General features: G+C 48.4%; 1 protein-coding gene across 2 annotated transcripts in view; it reads left to right on the top strand.

The window, feature by feature from the left end:
* The window catches only part of LOC118283309 (spectrin beta chain, non-erythrocytic 1-like), a 73,540-nt gene that overhangs the window by 37,716 nt on the left and 13,324 nt on the right, over positions 1–22,500 (top strand). For both annotated transcript variants that reach the window (XM_035605143.2, XM_035605142.2), the window contains 32 exons: positions 717–868; positions 4,011–4,184; positions 6,451–6,542; positions 6,672–6,752; positions 8,191–8,306; positions 8,401–8,513; positions 8,602–8,789; positions 8,900–9,017; positions 9,146–9,304; positions 9,536–9,631; positions 9,778–9,984; positions 10,586–10,739; positions 10,840–10,991; positions 11,103–11,321; positions 12,160–12,240; positions 12,380–12,586; positions 12,675–12,886; positions 13,077–13,214; positions 14,066–14,186; positions 14,304–14,519; positions 14,613–15,032; positions 15,624–15,826; positions 15,965–16,055; positions 16,153–16,299; positions 17,434–17,697; positions 18,040–18,264; positions 18,862–18,951; positions 19,384–19,662; positions 20,291–20,421; positions 20,506–20,710; positions 21,367–21,741; positions 22,144–22,230. In XM_035605143.2, the coding sequence (XP_035461036.2) occupies positions 717–868; positions 4,011–4,184; positions 6,451–6,542; positions 6,672–6,752; positions 8,191–8,306; positions 8,401–8,513; positions 8,602–8,789; positions 8,900–9,017; positions 9,146–9,304; positions 9,536–9,631; positions 9,778–9,984; positions 10,586–10,739; positions 10,840–10,991; positions 11,103–11,321; positions 12,160–12,240; positions 12,380–12,586; positions 12,675–12,886; positions 13,077–13,214; positions 14,066–14,186; positions 14,304–14,519; positions 14,613–15,032; positions 15,624–15,826; positions 15,965–16,055; positions 16,153–16,299; positions 17,434–17,697; positions 18,040–18,264; positions 18,862–18,951; positions 19,384–19,662; positions 20,291–20,421; positions 20,506–20,710; positions 21,367–21,741; positions 22,144–22,230 (5,513 nt within the window). The remainder of the gene's footprint in view (positions 1–716; positions 869–4,010; positions 4,185–6,450; positions 6,543–6,671; positions 6,753–8,190; positions 8,307–8,400; positions 8,514–8,601; positions 8,790–8,899; positions 9,018–9,145; positions 9,305–9,535; positions 9,632–9,777; positions 9,985–10,585; positions 10,740–10,839; positions 10,992–11,102; positions 11,322–12,159; positions 12,241–12,379; positions 12,587–12,674; positions 12,887–13,076; positions 13,215–14,065; positions 14,187–14,303; positions 14,520–14,612; positions 15,033–15,623; positions 15,827–15,964; positions 16,056–16,152; positions 16,300–17,433; positions 17,698–18,039; positions 18,265–18,861; positions 18,952–19,383; positions 19,663–20,290; positions 20,422–20,505; positions 20,711–21,366; positions 21,742–22,143; positions 22,231–22,500) is intronic.

Genomic DNA, 22,500 nt, shown 5'->3' with positions numbered 1-22,500 from the left:
GTATCTTATCAGTCGTGTGTGTGTGTGTGTGTGTGTGTGTGTGTGTGTGTGTGTGTGTGTGTGTGTGTGTGTGTGTGTGTGTGTGTGTGTGTGTGTGTGTGTGTGTGTGTGTGTGTGTGTGTGTGTGTGTGTGTGTGTGTGTGTGTGTGTGTGTGTGTGTGTGTGTGTGTGTGTGTGTGCGCGCACTGAGGTCATTCCCTCTCTGACCTCACCCGTTTTGTTTTTTTGTCCTGACGCAGGAGCTCTGCTCAAGAGGACGTGTCAGTAAACGTCTTGTATTGAATTTGAAAAAGATGCCACGATGGCTGAGTTTCCTGGCGAGCGACCAAGAGCCTTTCTGATAAATGACTGACGATGTCGTCGCTGAGACGTAGCCCCTGCAGCCGTGAGGGAACACAGGTCCCCGCAAGAAGAACAAATCCTCAATTCGCGACATCCGTCAAAATGACCACGTTGTACTTGTACTGCGTATTGTTCCACCCTCACTCAAGGTCCACTTACTCTCTTTGCCCCAGGTTCTCAACCACCTTGTATTCCTCTGTTTCCCAGAGTAACTCACAGTCTCTGAACCTTACGTTTATTTGATCTGAGCGTAACATTCGAATCACGTGAGCTGGATGTTGTGTATATTCTTAAGGTGTGTGACCGTTCATCTTCCCTGATGACTGACCTCTGACCCCCCCCCCCCCCCCTCTCTCTCTCTCTCCCTCGTCCAGATGAGCGCGAGGCGGTGCAGAAGAAGACCTTCGTCAAGTGGGTGAACTCCCACCTGTCCCGAGTGTCCTGTCGCATCACCGACCTCTACATGGACCTGAGGGACGGACGCATGCTCATCAAGCTGCTGGAGGTTCTGTCCGGAGAGAGACTGGTGGGTCACGTCCCCGCTGTCGGGGCTTTTATTTTGAAAGAGACGGCAGGTTACAGTTAAAGGAGCAGCTCGTACCCTTTCAGGGGAAATCTCCTCGTTCCTCTCACATTTATGTGTAACAACTGCAACGTGGTACGAGTCGGAGGCGACAGGAGCACGAGGTTCTTTATGCACGCGGAGAAATTCAATCTCCGTCCTGTGTTCGAGCCCTTCGATGAATCTTCTTAGGAGCCATTTAATAAATGAGTCATTTAAAATCAACTCAAATGTGCGAAGGAAATCAAATCACTGTCGTAATACAAGGACACAGTGGACGAGCCGATTTCAGCCGTATGGGAGATTCTTCACACCTTAAAAATGATTTTATATTCCAGCAGGTCCCAACTTTTAGAACTTAAAGTGTAATGAAAGTCCCGCTATTCAAATCGTCCTAAATATTCTAAAAAAAATGAATAAAATCATTGGACTCTTTTGAGAGAGTTCTGTCGTTGCTCAGTGACCCACGTGACCGACGAGCGCTCGCAGATGCGGTCAGGGCCAGCCTCCGGTCACCATGGCAACGGGACGACATTGCAGTCGCACTCGCTGCCCTTCGTGTCTCTAAAGACTTCCTCTCCTCACACACTGTCGCTGTCAAAACGAGAGAAAAAACCCCCCAGACTCGGTCAGAACGTCCCCGTGTCGCCCCGTCCTCCGGCGCGACGAGCCAAATACTCTTCTTCTTCGTCTTCCTCTTGGCCGTCCGTCCCGTCCATTCAACTCCTCTCTCCACGCCGCCGTCATCCGGCCTTTTCACAGCTCGTCAGACTCACACAGGGAGCGGGGGAGAGAAGACACGCACGACCACACAACGCTCTCTGTTTTCTGACAAATGTACATTTTCATGCAACACCTCCTATTTTTTCATTCTTGTGTGTCCTCTGGGCGGCGAGCCAGAGAATCCGTGGCATGTTTGGATGAGGAGGAAGTGGGGGAAAGGACGAGAGCGAGGGAGAAAGAGATTGAAAAGAAAGAAAGGAGAGAAGCAGACGGACGGTGAAGTGGAGAGCAGGATGGATTAGAGGCAACAACAGCGGGGGGGGGGGGGGGGGGGGGGGGGCGGTCGGAGTTGTGAAAGAAGTCATTGAGTAACTTCACGTGGAGCCACAACGCCTCCGGCAGCAGAATCTGATCTGAGAGCAGCAGCAGATTCTAGGGATGTCTTTCATCGATCTGTTCATCGGTTCTGTTGTAACAGGTGATCGGTCGCTGGTGTCGGGGCGGAGGGAAATAGACCACAGTGCGTTTACATGCAGTTTAGAAAAACTGACTGTATTCGGGTTAAGGCCATAAAGTGGGAGTCCTCGCCCCCCCCTCGGGAGCCGGGGGGTGCGTGCACGTGTGCACCTTAACCGGGGTCAGCGTCGGTTATAACTGCCCCTCCCACACTCGCAGGAAGCAGCGGCGCCAAAAACCAACAGCATCAACACGAAGCTTCGCCTTTAAGTGCCGCGGACGTCGCCACGGCAACGTAGCGCTGAAAAGTCGTCCTTCGCTTTCCACGTCGTTGTGATTCCACGTCTCGTCCCGACCGGTTGTACGTTGGCAGAGCGCCACCTACTGTACCGGAGGCAGAGTTACTCCCGTCAACCTCCCCCGCTCATATATACGGGGAGAACTGGCATAACTCCGTTATTCACTAAAATATAGAGTCATTCTTTAAGGATTTAGGTTAATTTAGCTTTAGAGATAATTAAGGAGGAAAGTCAGTGTGAGTCCTGGTGGAGAAAGGATTTCTAAAGACTCTGGAGAGCAACGATGTGAAGGAGGAGGAGGACGAGGAGGAGGAGGACGAGGAGGAGGAGGAGGAGGACGAGGAGGAGGAGGATGAGGAGGAGGAGGACGAGGAGGAGGAGGAGGATGAGGAGGAGGAAGAGGAGGACGAGGAGGAGGACGAGGAGGAGGAGGACGAGGAGGAGGAGGAGGACGAGGAGGAGGAGGATGAGGAGGAGGAGGACGAGGAGGAGGACGAGGAGGAGGAAGAGGAGGACGAGGAGGAGGACGAGGAGGAGGAGGACGAGGAGGAGGAGGAGGACGAGGAGGAGGAGGAGGAGGAGGAGGAGGAGGATGTAACGTCGCCGCCCCGACAGCTCACATGTTTACTTAATTGCAGACATTTATCATCGCCGTGTTTTGTTTTGATTATTTTTCAGCATGTAAACATGAACATGTCCGAGTCGTCCGACGGACTCGAGACGCTGAGTCGTTAAAGAAACGGAAAAAGAAATCTCAAACAATGTCATCCTGAAAATGAGAAGATACAATAAAAATGCACTCTGTGCTTCCGTTATATTTATATAACATAACATATCATAAAATATATAATCAAATTTAAATGACAGGATGTTAAACTGTTGCATGTAAAGACTTTATTATATTAAACAGTGTGTAAATATATTATTTGGCATTTTCACAAGACTTGTTTTTCTCTTCATATCAACTGTAGATGAGTGAAAAATGATGTTCAAGTTTCTGATTAATATTAAACTAAAATGATTTCAATAGTATTAAAGGTTGGGCTCACAGTCACAGCTGCTATTTGCATATTCTGACAAAAAAGAGGAAGCGTAAATTGCTGCTAAATTATTAATAATATAAACTGCAAAAGAACCCATTCTGCATTGTCCACGTTTTCTTCAAAACTTTTGATCTTCTATGCGACTGAATATTTTATAAAAAGTTGACAGTTGTCAACCGTCGTTTTGCTTCATTGTTTGTACAATACATTAAAAAAACTGGGGCTAATTTTTAAATTCATTATTATCACTTCACCTCAACCTCACACCAGTTTTGAACTAAAGATCTTTTGGTTACATTTTGATTCAGGCACATGGCTTTTTGATAAATATGCCTAGTAAGTTATTTGGATTTTGGAGATATTTATTGCTCTAAACGTTCCAGTGTGGGGATGTTTAGTGAAACTCCTTTGAGAATGTGATTTTACATAAATAAAGTCCAGTTGACGCTGGTCTCATCACTCGAGGGGCGATGGAAGCGCTCAGCTGTGTCCGCAGCTGTTTTCTTCTTCTCCTCCAGCGTGAAGCTGTTCACGGGTCTGTGGGTTTGTAAATAAACTCTGAGAGTTCTTGTTTTTTCGTTCCAGCCCAAACCCACCAAGGGTCGGATGCGGATCCACTGTCTGGAGAACGTGGACAAGGCTCTGCAGTTCCTGAAGGAGCAGCGGGTCCACCTGGAGAACATGGGCTCCCACGACATCGTGGACGGGAACCACCGCCTCACGCTCGGCCTCATCTGGACCATCATCCTCCGCTTCCAGGTAAGAGGGGGCGCATCCCGAACAGGAAGTGAACCGGGTACGGGAAGACTTCCTGTCATCCATCAGCCGTCCATACAGGACCGTGTTCACGTGGCTCGCAGTGAATCGGCCACGAGGAGCCAATAAATATGGCGTCTTCAGGGACCCCATGTTCCCAGTTCGTGTAAGAGTCAATGTGCTCTTTTGCATCCCCTTTCTTGGCCTTCAACCTTCACCTGTAGCTTTTTAGTATCCCTGTCACATTACTTTTAAATCCCCAAAATCACAATATCACAAATAAATACATTAAAAACAATGTGATTTTGTCACATACTCGTACAGTTAATTATGTTTTCTAGGCTGTTTTTAGTTTTTGCTTCCCCAAATAATGTTATATATATGAAAGAATATATTTTCTCATATTTTCAGACAGCAACTATTCCTTCTCTGAATCCAATTTAAAACATTACTATTTTGGATCCCACAATGAAAAAAAAAAAAAAGAATACTTCTCAACAATTACAATATATTCATATGTGATCTTTCTTTTTTTGTGCAGCCTCCGTACTCGATGTCAAGTTAAATGAGTTGCTCGCTCACAAAGGGGATGCAAAATAGTGGGCTCAGTTAAATTTTTCATATAGTTGTTTTTGCAGTTGCACAACATTAAGGAAAAGCTTTTATTTCCGGGTTAAACAAAACTACTGCTGCTAAACTAAATGAATATTAAGTTCAGTTATTTATTGCCAGATAAAGATGCAAAATCAGCGTGACGATGATTCATTTTGATCTGAATCAGGAGATAATCATAATTTCTGCAGACACAAGAGCATAAGAGTAATAATTGCGTGGTTGCTAAATCATCAGTCATTTACTGAAACTTACGTTTCATTTGAAGACCAAACGGACTCGCAACGTGATTTTTGCCGTATGCCGATGGAGCTGCAGTGTCAAGTGTGATCCGGGCGATGATGTCATCGTCAGGGACAGCGAACAGTTGGCAGAATGGGTGAAAGGGGATTTAGATTGTTATAATCTGGCGGATTAAAAAAACCTCTTTTTTTAGCGGTTTTAAATCCTGCGTCGGAGGAACGAGGGTGAAATGGAGCCGAGCGACAGAAGGACCGCAGCTAGTGTGTGTGTGTGTGTGTGTGTGTGTGTGTGTGTGTGTGTGTGTGTGTGTGTGTGTGTGTGTGTGTGTGTGTGTGTGTGTGTGTGTGTGTGTGTGTGTGTGTGTGTGTGTGTGTGTGTGTGTGTGTGTGTGTGTGTGTGTGTGTGTGTGTGTGTGTGTGATAAATGCATCGGCGGTGTTGATGCTGCAGATTCATGGCTCTCATTCGTTCCACGCTCCTGTCAGACGTGGACGTGGACAGATGAAGGTGAGATGCGTTCAAGTGCTGGACAACAGAGCGTTAAGGACACATTTGGAAAGTGAGGGGGTGTTTTGTTTGTTTTTTAAACGCGAGTATTTGCTTGGACCACTCGAAGACAGCGTGGACACGTTTGCAGAGAGCTATTTAAAGACATGAGGACTTAACGTCTTTGAGAAAGCAAAGACGTGGTTGTGTAGTTTGACAGTTGACGGTTTTTGAGAAGGTGGAGCGCGTCTCAGGAAGCACCAGGACATATTGTGAGAAGCGAGGGCACGTTCATGAAGTTAAGGGGATTTGAAGGATTGATTCAGAAAGCATGGAAACATTTCGGGGGGAAATGAGGCCATGTTGAGAACGTGAGGACATTTTGATCAGGTCGTGACAGTGAGGACGTTGACTGAGGTGAGACATGACGTCTGGTCCTCACGTCTCTAAAGGACAGATTCATCTCGAAGAGACGCTCATTTAGCAGATTGTCGTGTCATTATGGATTAAAAAAGTCTTGTGTGCTTGTTCATGCTGACTTTGATTCGGGCGTTCGATGTTGCGTTCAAGTGCGGCCGTGTGATGTTTCAGATCTGCTATGATTCAACGAACAATCTTTAATTTTCTTCCTTTTTAAGGATTTCTTTAATTTGCAGTGAGTTTTTCATTCAAACACAAACTGAACATTTCATTTCTTCCAAATAATTACATTCATCTGATGTTCCTTTATTTTCAGTTTTAGCAATGACATTCAATTCTGGAGGTTTGACTTCGTAAGAAAACTATGACTGGTGATGGCTGCTGTACAGTTACTTTTGATCAAGTTCCACACATTAGAACCATGTGCAGCATCTTATGTATATAAATACAGTATATATATTATTATATCCGAGTGTTTTAGCCCCCGTCCGTCTGCCTGTGTGTCTCAGATCCAGGACATCAGCGTGGAGACGGAGGACAACAAGGAGAAGAAGTCGGCTAAAGATGCTCTGCTGCTCTGGTGCCAGATGAAGTCGGCAGGGTGAGATATATATATATATATATATATATATATATATATATATACAGATGTTTGGCGAAGTATAAAACTGCATTTCCCATCAGCCACCTCTTCCCTAAGCAGTTGATTTCCCTCCTCCCCCCCGTCCAGATATCCAAACGTCAACATCCACAACTTCACCACCAGCTGGAGAGACGGGATGGCCTTCAACGCTCTCATCCACAAACACAGGTGGGAACTCGGGACTGAACTTAGACGAGCTCCAAATATGAATATACGCCCGTCAACTAGTGGTCAGTGCATGGAGTCCAGAATACCTCCTCTGCTAACTTAGTTTATACATTATTTTCTCTTCCAAAGTCATTTATGATTCCGTCCAAACAGACTAGACGAGTCAAAATGAAAGAATAAAACTTTACATTTTTGCACGTGCCAGTCGTGTTCTGTTGGAATCCTGTTTCGTGACGCCCGTTGTAATGGAAACATGGATGCGGTCGAAGAATCGGGAAGACGGAGACCGTGGATGTCTAAAGCAGAATTATTTAATATCGAGAGCTCAATATATTGAGGAGATTTCTGGTTCGTTACGCAGATCAACAAGTGGTCAGTGCATGGTCTGTCTCAGAATGATGTCGTCATCAAACAGACAGAATGTCTGTCTCCATAGAAACGCTCTGTCCCTGTCGATGGAGGACAAAGGGCAGCCGACCTGACAACTAGACCAAACATTCTGAGAGTCAGGACAGAAATGTCCCCGACACTTATCAGAGTTTAAATTGATTTTTTTTTTTTTACGAAGGTCTCGGAATATTTCTTCATGCTAATTTCTTCAAACTCGGCAGAAACGTTCGTTTGGACTCGAGGACCGTGGTCACTGTGTGATTCAGAAAAGATAATTCTGACACATTTTTTCGGAGAAATGAGCAGGAGGAAGGAAATATGAAGTGATCGTCCACATTACAGTAACTCGGTATCCGTCGCATCAGTCCCCAGTTACACTGTCTGCTCTGTGTGCGTTTCCCGCAGACAGTCTGTTCTTTAATAAGAGTCTCAGCTGACCAGTCAGCAGACTCTCCTCCGAAACCTCTCTGAAACATTTCTTTATGCAACACTGAACTAAATAAAGCTGAGATTCCACAGCAGTTACACAGCAGATGAGCAGAAAAACACATTTGTCATCTGAAACGGAGTGTGTGTGTGTGTGTGTGTGTGTGTGTGTGTGTGTGTGTGTGTGTGTGTGTGTGTGTGTGTGTGTGTGTGTGTGTGTGTGTGTGTGTGTGTGTGTGTGTGTGTGTGTGTGTGTGTGTGTGTGTGTGTGTGTGTGTGTGTGTGTGTGTGTGAGAGAGAGACCTAAAGTTCGAAAAAAGAAAAGTAGTGGTCCCAGCACGGAACCTTGTGGAACTCCACGACTCACTTTTGTGTGAGTGGAAGATTTAGTTGTTAACAAACTGAAATCTATCTGATGAGTCCGACTGAAACAGTTCTAGCGCCGTGGCTTTAATCCCAATAATGTCTTCTAGTCTCGGTAATAAAACTCTTGTTGGTCAATATTTCAGTACGAGCAACAAATGGCTGCCAAGGAGGACATGCAGCGGAATGAAATGAACTTGGTGTTCATGGTCCCAGTTGAATCTTTCTGTTTTTGTTTCCTTGCTGTGGCTCTTTTCAGACCAGACCTGATCGACTTCGACAAGCTGAAGAAATCAAACGCTCACCACAACCTGCAGAACGCCTTCAACCTGGCCGAGCAGCACCTGGGCCTCACCAAGCTGCTGGACCCCGAGGGTGAGTCAGAGAGAAACACATACATACATACATACATGTGTGTTAAATCACATGCATTCCGTCTCATTCTGATTGCGTGTGTCTGTGCGCGCAGACATCAGCGTGGACCACCCTGATGAGAAGTCCATCATCACCTACGTGGTGACGTATTACCACTACTTCTCCAAGATGAAGGCGCTGAAGGTCGAGGGCAAGAGGATCGGAAAGGTGACGACCACGGAGCGTCCGCGCACATCAGAGGCGTTAAAGGACCATTCTGTCGTTTCTAACGTGTCTCTGCCCGTGTGGCGTCCAGGTTCTGGACAACGCCATCGAGACGGAGAAGATGATCGAGAAGTACGAGTCTCTGGCGTCCGACCTGCTGGAGTGGATCGAGCAGACCATCATCATCCTCAACAACAGGAAGTTCGCCAACTCGCTGGTGGGCGTCCAGCAGCAGCTGCAGGCCTTCAACACGTACCGCACCGTGGAGAAACCGCCAAAGTACGCCGACACTCCGTCACGTCAAATGTCCCAATGTGAAAACGTAACCCTCTCAGTGTGTGTAACGGGTGTGTGTGTGTGTGTGTGTGTGTGTGCGTGTGTGTGCGCAGGTTCACAGAGAAAGGAAACCTGGAGGTTCTTCTCTTCACCATCCAGAGTAAGATGAGAGCCAACAACCAGAAGGTTTACACACCGCGAGAAGGAAAACTCATCTCTGACATCAACAAGGTAACAAGATCAACAAAAAAAAAATCAATCAAAAGATGGAATTTATGACCTCTGAATAAGATGAATCCGTCACCGGGGTCTTTGTGTGGCTGATATTGTGTGTGCGTGTGTGTGTGCGTTTGTTTCAGGCGTGGGAGCGCCTGGAGAAGGCGGAGCACGAGCGCGAGCTGGCCCTGAGGACGGAGCTGATTCGCCAGGAGAAGCTGGAGCAGCTGGCGAGACGCTTCGACCGCAAGGCGGCGATGAGGGAGACGTGGCTGAGCGAGAACCAGCGGCTCGTCTCTCAGGTACAACGCAGACACCAGAGCGGAAACAGATAAATACATTCAGAGCGGAAAGAAGAGTCAGTTTTCTGTTTCATGTAGATTCTCGTTTGTAAGCCCTAAAATAATCTCCTCTCCTTGTTTCCTCTGTTTCCTCTTACCTCCGCCCTTCTCCTCACTTCCTGTCCGCTCCCATCTCCATACACTCTTCCCGTCGTCTCCCCTCCTCGCCTCCTTCCCTCTGCCCTCCTCCAGGATAACTTTGGATACGACCTCCAGGCCGTGGAAGCCGCCACTAAGAAACACGAGGCCATAGAAACGGACATCTCGGCGTACGAGGAGCGAGTTCAGGTCGGTCGTCCGTCACCTGGACTTCTGTCTTTTTTTACTCGCCATACCATAAACATTCTTTTTTTCTACGTTCCTGCTTCGGGAACAAACTCAATATTTGTAGTTTTTTCACGAAGAAGTCCGCTGTTGGAAAAACCTCTCTGCAGGCGGTGCTCGCTGTGGCGAAGGAGCTGGAGGCTGAGAATTACCACGACATCAAACGCGTCACGGCCCGGAAGGACAACGTGATCCGACTGTGGGAATATCTGCTGGAGCTGCTGAAGGCGCGGCGGCTGCGCCTGGAGCTGAACCTCGGTCTGCAGAGAGTGTTCCAGGAGATGCTCTACATCATGGACTGGATGGACGAGATGAAGGTACAGACACACTGAAGTGCTTTAGGAATCATCTGTGGAAACTTTTCTTTTAAGGCCTTTTTCAGCCAAAAGGAAGTTGTGACAAATCCCTAACACACACAATATGTACCTTGTGTTTTTATACAGTAGTGGAAGTAGAAAAAAATTACAAATAACCTGAAAGAAAAACGTGGATACTTTTGAAACAATCACTCTTTATTTTGTTGGTATTTTTGGCAAAATGATTGTAAAGATTTTTAAAATTGAAAACCTGACGAGCTCAAGAAGTTTGAACTTTTTGTTTGAGCTGTTTTGCTGTGAACAGCGTTTTCATATTCATCATAAATGGAAATTCAAAATCTAAAAAAAAAGAAAATATAATAATTGTTTGTTTTATTGAGAAAAGTGAATTCTTTGGTTAATTTATGTGAATTTGGAATCATTAAGATTCTTATTTTATTTGTATATATATTTACATTTTGTACAGTAATTATAGGCAGTTGAATAAGGTGTGGGAATTAATAAACTTTGGCTTCCTCCTGCTCCTTTTCGGGCATATATGATTTATTTATTCATAAATATTGTTTATGACACTTATGACCCGCTCCCCCTCCCCCTGCAGATGCTGCTGCTCTCTCAGGATTACGGGAAGCACCTGCTGGGCGTGGAGGACCTGCTGCACAAACACGCCCTGGTGGAGGCCGACATCGGCATCCAGGCCGACCGCGTCCGCAACGTCAACAGCAACGCGCAGAAGTTCGCCAGCGACACCGAGGGTGAGACGGACGGACGGAGGGACGAGGTTTCTCCTGTGAATCTGTCAGGAGAGACGAGCAGGACAGTGAATGGTTTCTCCTCCTCCTCTTCCTCCTTTAGGTTATAAACCCTGCGACCCGCAGGTCATCAGGGATCGAGTCGCCCACATGGAGTTCTGCTACCAGGAGCTGAGTCAGCTGGCGGCCGAGCGGCGAGCTCGCCTCGAGGAGTCCCGCCGCCTCTGGAAGTTCTTCTGGGAAATGGCGGAAGAGGTTACTTTTATTAATTGTATCGCACCTTTCGGTCGTCTGCCTGGAGCTTTCTTCGAGTGTGTGTTCGGAGGCGATGTAACCGGCGCCCCCGTCGTGTCTCGTGCTCCGCAGGAGGGATGGATCCGGGAGAAGGAGCAGATCCTGTCCTCGGAGGATTACGGGAAGGACCTGACGGGCGCGCTGCGGCTGCTCAGTCAGCACAAGGCCTTCGAGGACGAGATGAGCGGGCGAGCGGCTCATCTGCAGCAGACCATCAAACAGGGCGACGAGCTGGTGGCCGACAACCACTTTGGATCCGACAAGATAAAGGAGCGAATCCAGGACGTCCAGGTACAGTACGCTGCACCTGCACCGGGAGGTTCAACTCCACACGTGTTTTTAGTCTTTGATTAATTCTTTAAAGTTCGTTTGTTCAATTACAACAAAGGCTGGTTGTGTCAAACTGGAGCTGCGGACACTGAGATTTGTTTTTATCGAGCTGTTACAATGTTTGACTTTAGTTTTTATTTTTAATTCGTATTAATTTATATGATCTTTAATTAGTCAATAAAAAATACTTACCTTCATTTTTTTTTTTTTTTTTTTTACATTTTTGGTGAGATAAAAATATTTACCTCCGACTACATCAACTTTTATTTTGAAATTAGGGGAATCAGCTCTAGCCTGTCACATGTCCACCAGACAAAACAATATTTTAAATTATTTTCAAACGTTTTTGGTTAAAAGGACATGCTCACAGATCATATTTAATAAATTATAATTTATTCTAATTATAGTTATAATAAACTTCAGTATCAGTTTTGATTCAAAGGGCCTGATCTCTTTGCTTCAATGATCAGTGTCTGTAGCAGTAATACAGCAAAAATAAGACCTTTTTTCTTATGTTTTTAAAAATGATATATGTATAATATATTAGTTATTCATCTAATATGTCAATCAGAAAAAGGGCAAATGACCTTTTCCTGCATGTTGGACACGTGACCTCTGAAGACGCTTCATCCCTTCTTCTTCCTTTGTTTGATTCAACCTGTGTAACTTTTACATTATTGGGAACAAACAGAAAAAGTGAATCTGCCTGAAACGCCTTCCTCAAACATCCAGAATCTATCGTCACTTCTGTGTGAGTTCCTAAGATCTTTTCTTCCCCCCTCTCTCCTCCGGGCTGCAGGAGCAGTGGGCGGCTCTGGAGCGTCTCTCCGCCGTCCGGAAGGCTCGTCTGCAGGAGGCCTGCAACCAGCACCAGTTCCAGGTGAAACTCCGCCCGCGATAGAAACCGACTGGTCCGATTCAGTGTATCGTCAGAAACCGTAAAACACTCATCTCTCTCTCTCTCTCTCTCTCTCTCTCTCTCTCTCTCTCGCTCTCTCTCTCTCTCCCTCTCCCCGCAGGCGGACGCCGACGACATCGACACGTGGATGCTGGACGTGCTGCGCATCGTCTCCAGCGTGGACGTCGGCCACGACGAGTTCTCCGCCCAGGCGCTGGTGAAGAAGCACAAGGACGTGGCCGAGGAGATCGGCAGCTACCGGCCCCTCATCGACGCCCTGCACGAGCAGTCCCGCACGCTGCCGCCCGAGAAGGCAAACTCCGAGGAGGTGAGGCCCCGAAGAGTCGTAGTGGTGTCGTCCTCGTCCCGTCCCCCCACCCCCCCCGGACGCTCACTGACGGCTCGTTACCTTGCAGGTCCAGAGTCGGCTGGCGGGCATCGAGGAGCGCTACCGGGAGGTGGCGGAGCTGACGCGCCTCCGGAAGCAGGCGCTGCAGGACGCGCTGGCGCTCTACAGGATGCTGAGCGAAGCCAGCGCCTGCGAGGTGTGGATCGACGAGAAGGAGCAGTGGCTCAACAGCACGGAGATCCCCGAGAAGCTGGAGGACCTGGAGGTGGTGCAGCACCGGTGAGCAGCGGAGGGGGCGGAGCCTGGCGTGGGGAGGGGTTTTCGATCATCTCAGACTTTTCAGAAGATGTTCTGTTGTCATAATCTGTCTACAGTAATAAAAAGGCAGAGACACGCCAAGAATATTTCTAATAAATTCTCAAAGCTTCCAAAATATGAGAGAATAATTAAAGATTTCTCTCCGTCGCAGGTTCGAGAGTCTGGAGCCGGAGATGAACAGCCAGGCGTCCCGGGTCGCCGTGGTCAACCAGGTTGCCAGGCAACTGATCCACAGCGGCCACCCCGGCGAGAAGGCGATCAAAGCCCAGCAGGACAAACTCAACACCAGGTAATCTGCCCGGGATTAACTGTCACTGCTAAACTGGGATTATCAGATCTTTAACCACCAAATTGAGATTAGACGAGTTAATGAACTGGTGTTAAAGTGAAACTAAACCTGAATTAAAGATCGGACATGTAACTGGGTTTTAAACACAATATTTATGAAATGTGAATCTGAGCAGCTGTATAATCTGGGATTAGAAATAATAATTTAACGTGTAATAAATGGGCAAAAGATTGAAATTTAATTGATATGTAAAAGGAAAGTGAACTGAATTCAAACAGACAACTGAATTTCTATTAAGAAATTAAATAATCTGTGGTTTATCAGGTAACTAAACCAGGATTAAACAAAGAACAAAGTCAGGATTGAACAGGTCGCCTCAATTAGATTATCAGGAAAGTTAATATATTAATATTTGAATATTAAAATAGTATCAAATAAATGAATAAAGTTTTATTTCCAGGTAAATAAGTTGTAATTAAAGATGTACCATAAATCTATTAGTCTCAACAAATCCAGATTAATCAGATAAATAAAATGAGATTAAATAGGAAAAGTAGACTCTCATCAAATACATTTTAATTTTGTGTATTGCTCTAATGAACCATATTTATTCGATGAATAAGATAAAAAGAGAAAAATAGACTAATTAAATAAATAAACTGGGATTAAGAGGGAATATTTAAACAGATTAAACGGGGAGTAAAACTGATCAGGGGACTACAGGTCGATTATTGTTGAGAAAAGTAAATAAACAGTTTCAAAGCCGAGAGTTGTCAGGTGGAGGCCGTGGGGCGGAGCCGGCTTCAGGCAGCTGACGGTGTCCCCCTCCCTCCGTCCCTCCGTCCGTCCAGGTGGAGTCAGTTCAGAGACCTGGTGGACCAGAAGAAGGACTGCCTCCACTCGGCTCTGGGAGTCCAGAACTACCACCTGGAGTGTAACGAGACCAAGTCCTGGATCAAGGAGAAGACCAAGGTACAAAGTCCCCCCCCGTCCCGTCCTCCCGTCCCCCCCCCCTCCGCACCGTGCCACTCTCTGATGCTCCGGTCCGACTCACGGTCCGTCGCTCGCCCTCTCTCTCTCTCCCTCCAGGTCATCGAGTCGACCCAGGAGCTGGGCAACGACCTGGCCGGCGTCATGGCGCTGCAGAGGAAGCTGACGGGCATGGAGCGCGACCTGGCCGCCATCGAGGACAAGCTGGGCGACCTGGACAAGGAGGCGGAGCGCTTGTCCTCGGAGCACACGGAGCAGTCCGACGCCATCAACGGGCGTCTGGCGGAAATCCGGGGCGTCTGGGACGAGATGAAGGTAGGAGGAGGAGGAGGAGGAGGAGGAGATCTGTCAATCCAGGAGGACCTGCCGACGAGAAGAGAAACACCGTGTGATGTTTTCTGTTTGCAGGACACCATGAAGAACCGGGAGGAGTCCCTGGGCGAGGCCAGCAAGCTGCAGCAGTTCCTGCGCGAGCTGGACGACTTCCAGTCGTGGCTCTCGCGCACGCAGACGGCCATCGCCTCCGAGGACATGCCCAACACGCTGGCCGAGGCCGAGAAGCTGCTGGCGCAGCACGAGGGCATCAAGAACGAGGTGCGCAACTACGAGGAGGACTACCAGAAGATGCGCGACATGGGCGAGATGGTGACGCAGGGCCAGACGGACGCGCAGTACATGTTCCTGCGGCAGCGGCTGCAGGCGCTCGACACCGGCTGGAACGAGCTGCACAAGATGTGGGAGAACCGACAGAACCTGCTGGCGCAGTCGCACGCCTACCAGCTGTTCCTGCGCGACACCAAGCAGGCCGAGGCCTTCCTCAACAACCAGGTGAAGCCCTCCCCTCGTCCTGCGACCTCATGTACCCGCTGTATCTTCTGCACAGAAACAGAAATGTTCCGCAGTTTCCTGTCGACCAGAGGATGAATTCACGACCCGACGAGTCGCGTGAACTCATTCTTTAAAGCCAATGAAGTCGTCAGTAGCTAAAAAAGAAATCTGTCGTTAATCATCATCACGCCAGCGACTTTTTAAAAATCAGACCATGTGATCTGACCCGGGAGGGGACAGCTGATGAGATGTGAGGGTGTTCGTCACCTCTCACCCAGTGCATGCTGGGAGAGCGTTTCATATCCCTCCATCCAGCAGCACTGTCACTCTGAGACGGGCAGACGCTGCCCTCAAGTGGTGGAAGTTCTTCATTACAACAACAACAGCATGTGTGAACAGTTTAAAAAAGACTCTCTTGCATCTTACAACCGGGTGAAAACAAAAGAGCTTGTTCCGACTATTTTGTTACAAATGTGTTAAAAAATAAACCCTCTAACCTTCATCCAGTTTTCAGTTTTAAAAAATCCGACCTCTGACCTCCCCGAGCAGCCGAGCGTGACGTGTCCTCCGTGGCTTCCTCTTCTCCCGCAGGAGTACGTCCTGGCCCACACGGAGATGCCCACCACGCTGGAGGCCGCCGAGGCCGCCATCAAGCGGCAGGAGGACTTCATGACCACGCTGGACGCCAACGAGGAGAAGATCAGCGGCGTGGTGGACACGGGCCGACGCCTGGTGGCCGACGGCAACGTCAACGCCGAGCGCATCCAGGAGAAGGTGGACTCCATCGACCAGAGGTGAGATACCGTCGGTTCGGTTCAGGCTTTCTGTCCTTTCGTCAAACTATGACTTAGTAACGCTTTTTTATTCATCACTGACAGATTAGAGATGAATGTGAGTCGCAGCAACGTCTGATATTTTGTTGATTTCTTCAGACACAAGAAGAACCGAGCGGCCGCCAGCGACCTGCTGATGAGGCTGAAGGACAACAGAGACCTGCAGAAGTTCCTGCAGGACTGTCAGGAGGTAAACAACACACAACATCTCCAACGATCCAGAATAGATCTGCAGCAGAGTGTCAGAGTCTGGGCTAACTGTCCCGTGTCGCTTGGTCGGTCCTCAGCTGTCCCTGTGGATCAACGAGAAGATGCTGACGGCCCAGGACATGTCGTACGACGAGGCCCGGAACCTGCACAGCAAGTGGCTGAAACACCAGGCGTTCATGGCCGAGCTGCAGTCCAACAAGGAGTGGCTGGATAAGATCGACAAGGTAGGAGGAGGAGATGAGGAGGAGGCGAGGAGGAGATGAGGAGATGAGGAGGAGGCGGGGAGGCGAGGAGGGCAAAGAGGAGATGAGGAGGCGAGGAGATGAGGAGGAGGGCGAGGAGATGAGGTGGCGAGGAGATGAGGAGGAGAGGAGGCGAGGAGATGAGGAGGAGGGCAAGGAGATGAGGTGGCGAGGAGATGAGGAGATGAGGAGGAGGCGAGGAGATGAGGAGGAGGGCGAGGAGATGAGGTGGCGAGGAGATGAGGAGGAGGGCAAGGAGATGAGGTGGCGAGGAGATGAGGAGATGAGGAGGAGGCGAGGAGATGAGGAGGAGATGAGGAGGGCGAGGAGATGAGGAGGAGATGAGGAGGAGATGAGGAGGAGGCGAGGAGGAGATGAGGAGGAGGGCGAGGAGATGAGGAGATGAGGAGGAGGCGAGGAGGGCGAGGAGATGAGGAGGAGGCGAGGAGGAGATGAGGAGGAGGAGGCGAGGAGATGAGGAGGAGGCGAGGAGATGAGGAGATGAGGAGGGCGAGGAGATGAGGAGGAGATGAGGAGGAGATGAGGAAGGCGAAAATCTGGGATGTCATTTTGTTTTTATTTAAAAATAAAATCCTACTTGTCTCTGTCTGTTATAATATATAAAATAAAAGGATAAAAAAAAAATCAGACGAGAAAAAGGGAAAGTAACGACACAGACTGATGAAGTTCAATAGGACTGGAACTAACAACTATTTTCACCATCTATGATTCTGTTGATTATTTCCTTGATTAATCGATAAGTTGTTTGGTTCATAAAATGGTGAAAAATGTTGATCGTGTTTCCCAAAACTGGAAGATAATGGGGTTTTTTGTCCACACATCAAAGATATTCAGTTCACTGTCACAGAGGAGCAAAGAAACCAGAACATATTCACATTTCAGAAGATGAAATCGAAGAATTCAGACTTTTTTATTTACATAAAACCAACTTGAACCAATTAATCGATTATCAAAATAATAACTAATCGATTAACTGTTGTACTTTAAGGAAAATCTTAAGACTAGTACATTTAAAAAAAGATATATTCAACAATATACATAACAAGACTCGTTTCATGGGCCGTCTGTCAAATATGAATAACCTCCGTCTTGCAGGACGGACAGACGCTGATGGCGGAGAAGCCGGAGACGGAGGCCATGGTCAAGGAGAAGCTGGCGTCCCTGAAGACGATGTGGACCGAGCTGGAGTCGACCACGCAGACCAAGGCCAAGTGTCTGTTCGACGCCAACAAGGCCGAGCTGTTCACGCAGAGCTGCGCCGACCTGGACAAGTGGCTGGGCGGCCTGGACGGGCAGCTGCAGTCCGACGACTACGGCAAAGACCTGACCTCCGTCAACATCCTGCTGAAGAAGCAGCAGGTGAGGAGGGGGAGGGGGAGGAGGAGGAGGAGAAGGAGGAGGAGGGGGAGGAGGGGGAGGGGGAGGGGGGGAGGAGGAGGAGGAGGGGGAGGAGGAGGAGGAGGAGGGGGAGGAGGATGAGGGGGAGGGGGAGGAGGGGGAGGAGGAGGGGGAGGGGGAGGAGGAGGAGGAGGAGGAGGAGGGGGAGGAGGATGAGGGGGAGGGGGGGAGGAGGAGGGGGAGGGGGAGGAGGAGGAGGGGGAGGAGGAGGAGGAGGAGGAGGAGGAGGAGGAGGGGGAGGAGGAGGAGGAGGAGCTTGTCTTGTCTGCTGCTCACTCACACACGACCCTCTGACCTCTGCAGATCCTGGAGAGCCAGGTGGACGTCCGGCAGAAGGAGGTGGACGAGCTGCAGGGCCAGTCGCAGGCCCTCAGCCAGGAGGGCAAGGGCTCCGAGGAGGTGGACGGCCAGCGGGTCGGCGTGGAGAGGAAGTTCCAGTCGCTCCAGGCGCCGCTGAAGAAGCGGCGGGACAACCTGATGGCCTCCCGGGAGATCCACCAGTTCAACAGGGACGTGGAGGACGAGATCGTGAGTAGAGCCTCGCGCGCCGAAAGTGCCGCGATGTGAAACGCGCCGCGGCCTCGACTGCCGGATCAGTGGAACGTGTTTCTCAGAAATAACTTTCACTTCTGAGAGAGAACAAGGAAAAAAGGAACCAAAATAAGAAGAGTCAGAGGGAGAAGCTCCGTTGTGATGTTTAGTAGAAGAAGAAGAGAGAAGTGATTTACTGACGTGTTAGTGTCACTACTAGTATTACTGGCGTAGTTGTACTGTAGCAGTAATGATGGTACAGTAGTACACATACTACCTGCAACAAATTTCCCCATCACGGGAGGAATAAAGGTATATCTTATCTTAACAACGGGTACTTCTAACAACTTCTGTTAGGTTAAAGCCTGCGGCAGTAAGAAGAAGTGGTAGACGAGCATTAGTAATAATGTGAGATTTCTTCTCTGTGTGTATGTGTGTGTGTGTGTGTGTGTGTGTATGTGTGTGTGTGTGTGTGTGTGTGTGTGTGTGTGTGTGTGTGTGTGTGTGTGTGTGTGTGTGTGTGTGTGTGTGTGTGTGTGTGTGTGTGTGTGTGTGTGTGTGTGTGTGTGTGTGTGTGTGTCTGTCTGACTCCAGCTTTGGGTGGAGGAGAGGATGCCTCTGGCCACATCGACCGACCACGGACACAACCTGCAGACTGTACAGCTGCTCATCAAGAAGAACCAGGTATACACACACACACACACACACACACACACACACACACTTACCTGGTCCTGTGAAAGTGAAGGACGCAAACATTTTAACAAACCTGCAGAATATTTGGACTTCGTTGTTTACGGTTCATTATATCTTGTATATTATTATTATTATTATATATTATTAAAGATAATGTAATATTTATTATAGCTTCTGTTTTGACACTTTTTTGGTTTTTTAACCTAAAAAGAAGTCAGTTACAAACTTTTATGTATAACAAAAACTCAGTTAAAAAAAAAGCAGTCAGGACAAATGAACCCAATGAAGGAAGGAAAGTAAAGGAGGAGCGGTATGAAGGAAACAAGGGACATCTGAACTCAATACAATTAGTTCACAAGGTTTGAAATGCAGCGTCAGTTGAATTTCAAAGTGAAACGTTTGAAACCAAACCCCCGTCAGACGCTGCAGAAGGAGATCCAGGGCCACCAGCCGCGCTACGACGACATCTTCGAGCGCAGCCAGCACGCCCTGCGCGCCGACAGCCCCACGGCCGAGCCCATCCGCCAGCGGCTCGCCGAGTTCCAGGCGCTGTGGGAGCAGATCCGCAAGGAGACGGAGAAGCGGCACGCCCGCCTGGGCGAGGCGCGCGAGGCGCAGCAGTACTACTTCGACGCCGCCGAGGCCGAGGCCTGGATGAGCGAGCAGGAGCTCTACATGATGTCGGAGGAGAAGGCCAAGGTGAGGGGGCGGGGCCACGCCAGGTCTCTGAGTGAACAGCTTCCTGTTTCTCCGTCAGTTCCTCAGTTTGTAGTTTCTGGAGGTTTAGTCAGTTGTTGTCAGAGCGTCTGTTGGTCAGTTCACGTTCAATACTCTATAATATTTCATATTTCATTAACGGCCTGACAATCTGATAAAAGATGATGTTGTAGTTCTGTTTTATTTTCTTATTGTTGCAGCAGTTTAGTGAAGCGTCTCCGTGTATGTTTATGAAATCAAATCTTCAGTTTCTCCGAGTGATTCTATTTCCATTTGTCTTTCTGTCTCCCTCTCTTTTTATTCTTCGTCTTCTTTTCCCGTCATTGTCTTTACTCGACTTCTAATTCCGTCTCCGTCCATCTTGTCCTCCTCCTCGTCCCGATCCTCACATTTCTGTCCTTCTCCTTTCCACTTTCCACCTCTCAATTTTCTCCTTTCACTTTTCCTCCCACTCCTTTAATTGCTCAGGGTTTTGTTCACTTCTCTCTTTCTCTTGTCGTCGCGTTTCCTTCTTTCGCTTTCAACTTGCTTTCACGAGGAAATGAAACTATCAACTTTTGCTTTACCAAAAAAACGTACAGTAAACCCCGCGTCTTCCTCTTCCTCTCAGGACGAGCAGAGTTCCGTGGCCATGCTGAAGAAGCATCAGATCCTGGAGCAGGCGGTGGAGGATTACGCCGACACCGTCCACCAGCTGTCCGGCACCAGCCGCGGCCTGGTGGCCGCCGAGCACCCCGACAGGTGAGGGTCAAAGGTCAGGGACAAACGGCGAGGTAAGAGCACAGAAATGGAAGGAACTAAACACCCCTCCTCCTCTTCCTGCAGCGAGCGCATCGGCATGCGCCAGTCGCAGGTGGACAAGCTCTACGCCGGCCTGAAGGACTTGTCCGAGGAGCGTCGGGGGAAACTGGACGAGCGCTTCCGTCTCTTCCAGCTCAACAGGGAAGTGGACGACCTGGAGCAGTGGATCGCCGAGCGCGAGGTGGTGGCCGGATCCCACGAGCTGGGACAGGACTACGAGCACGTCACGGTCAGTCCAACACACACACGGAGCGCTACACACGCTTTGTGACGTCCGAGTGGCTCGACCTGTGCACATTGTGAAATCTCTGGTTTTTTAAAAAAATGCTGTTTTAAACTTACAGGAGCCATTTTAGGATTTTTGATCTTGTTGCTTTTGCTCTTTTATGGAACGGAGAAAGATTTTGGGAAAAAAACAACTGATTTGTTCTCTTAAAAATACTAATCTGTGTAATTTCTGAATGATTTTACACACAAATGAACTGAACATGACGACAAACTAACGTTTTTTAAGGAATGACAAAGATAAAAGTTCAAATCAGAAGCATAGTATCTTTATATCTGCCTGTTTGTTTCGATTCCTATAAAATTATATTTTTAGAACTGTTTTTAATACAAAATCAGCAGTAAATAATTTGATAGTATTTTTTAATGAGTTATTTTGACCTTTTTTACCACATAACAAGCAGCTGATTTATACTTTTTCCCATTGTAGTTTTTTTGTTTGTTTGCAGAAGCATTTTTTAAACTGCTTTACATTACTATCGAGTGTGAACATGAAAATTCCAACTGAACATATTGTTACTTATTCATGTGACATATGTAGAACACGGCATCTTTAACAACTGGAAAAAAAAACATCTATTTCGTTGTTTCCTCTATCAGATGCTGCAGGAGCGTTTCAGAGAATTCGCCCGCGACACCGGGAACATCGGGCAGGAGCGCGTGGACGGCGTCAACCGCCAGGCGGACGAGCTGATCAACACGGGCCACGGCGACGCCGCCACCATCGCCGAGTGGAAGGACGGCCTGAACGAGGCCTGGGCCGACCTGCTGGAGCTCATCGACACGCGCACGCAGATCCTCGCCGCCTCCTACGAGCTGCACAAGTTCTACCACGACGCCAAGGAGATCCTCACCCGCATCCTGGACAAACACAAGAAGCTGCCCGAGGAGCTGGGCCGGGACCAGAACACGGTGGAGACGCTGCAGAGGATGCACACCACCTTCGAACACGACATCCAGGCTCTGGGGACGCAGGTACGAGGAGCCTGGAACACATCCAGTTGGCTTTACAGGCAATTTTTTAAAAAAATAGAAACACGCGCAAAAAGAGAAAATACTGTTTGCTCTGTTTCTAAAGATGTTCTTGTAAGTTTCCTCGTGAGGACTTGACTGCACCGATTTCCGGACGTCATCCAGGTCCAACACCTGAGGACAGGAACCGGAACGCTGATTGTCATCTCTGTTCAACAGAGATTTATTATGAAATCAGAAAATCAGTCCTTTCGATGATCAACAAGTTTTCTCCCGCAATTTAACAGATGCTGAAAATCACGTAGAGCTTCGTGAGAGGAAACTTGAGAGGAACTGAATGCTGCAAACTTGGAATTCCCTGTTTTTTAAAAATTTTTTATTAAAAAGTTTTCCTTCCTCTCTCAGGTGCGGCAGCTGCAGGAGGACGCCGTCCGTCTGCAGTCGGCGTACGCCGGAGACAAGGCCGACGACATTCAGAAGAGAGAGGGGGAGGTGGGTGACGACGGGAGCCACATCACTCCGCGAATCTGCCTCCGTCTGTCCTCAGACACAACCACATGAGTGTAGAACTCGTGATCAGTGATGTTTTTCTCGCTGAATGATACTAAAAAGAATCCGATGTTATTGAAGTCACTGTAAAAGGCCCTTTGCCTCTCGCATGCTGCTCTGCTGCCGCACTAACTTCACTCTGCTCCTGGAGAAATCTGATCAGGGGGAAAAAGGTTGTGGGTCAAAGGTCGAGGAGAGTAATCTCGAACGTGG

This window comes from Scophthalmus maximus, chromosome 10 (assembly GCF_022379125.1).
Source record: "Scophthalmus maximus strain ysfricsl-2021 chromosome 10, ASM2237912v1, whole genome shotgun sequence".
NCBI classification, from domain to species: domain Eukaryota; kingdom Metazoa; phylum Chordata; class Actinopteri; order Pleuronectiformes; family Scophthalmidae; genus Scophthalmus; species Scophthalmus maximus.
This window is presented reverse-complemented; position numbering and strand designations above follow the sequence as displayed.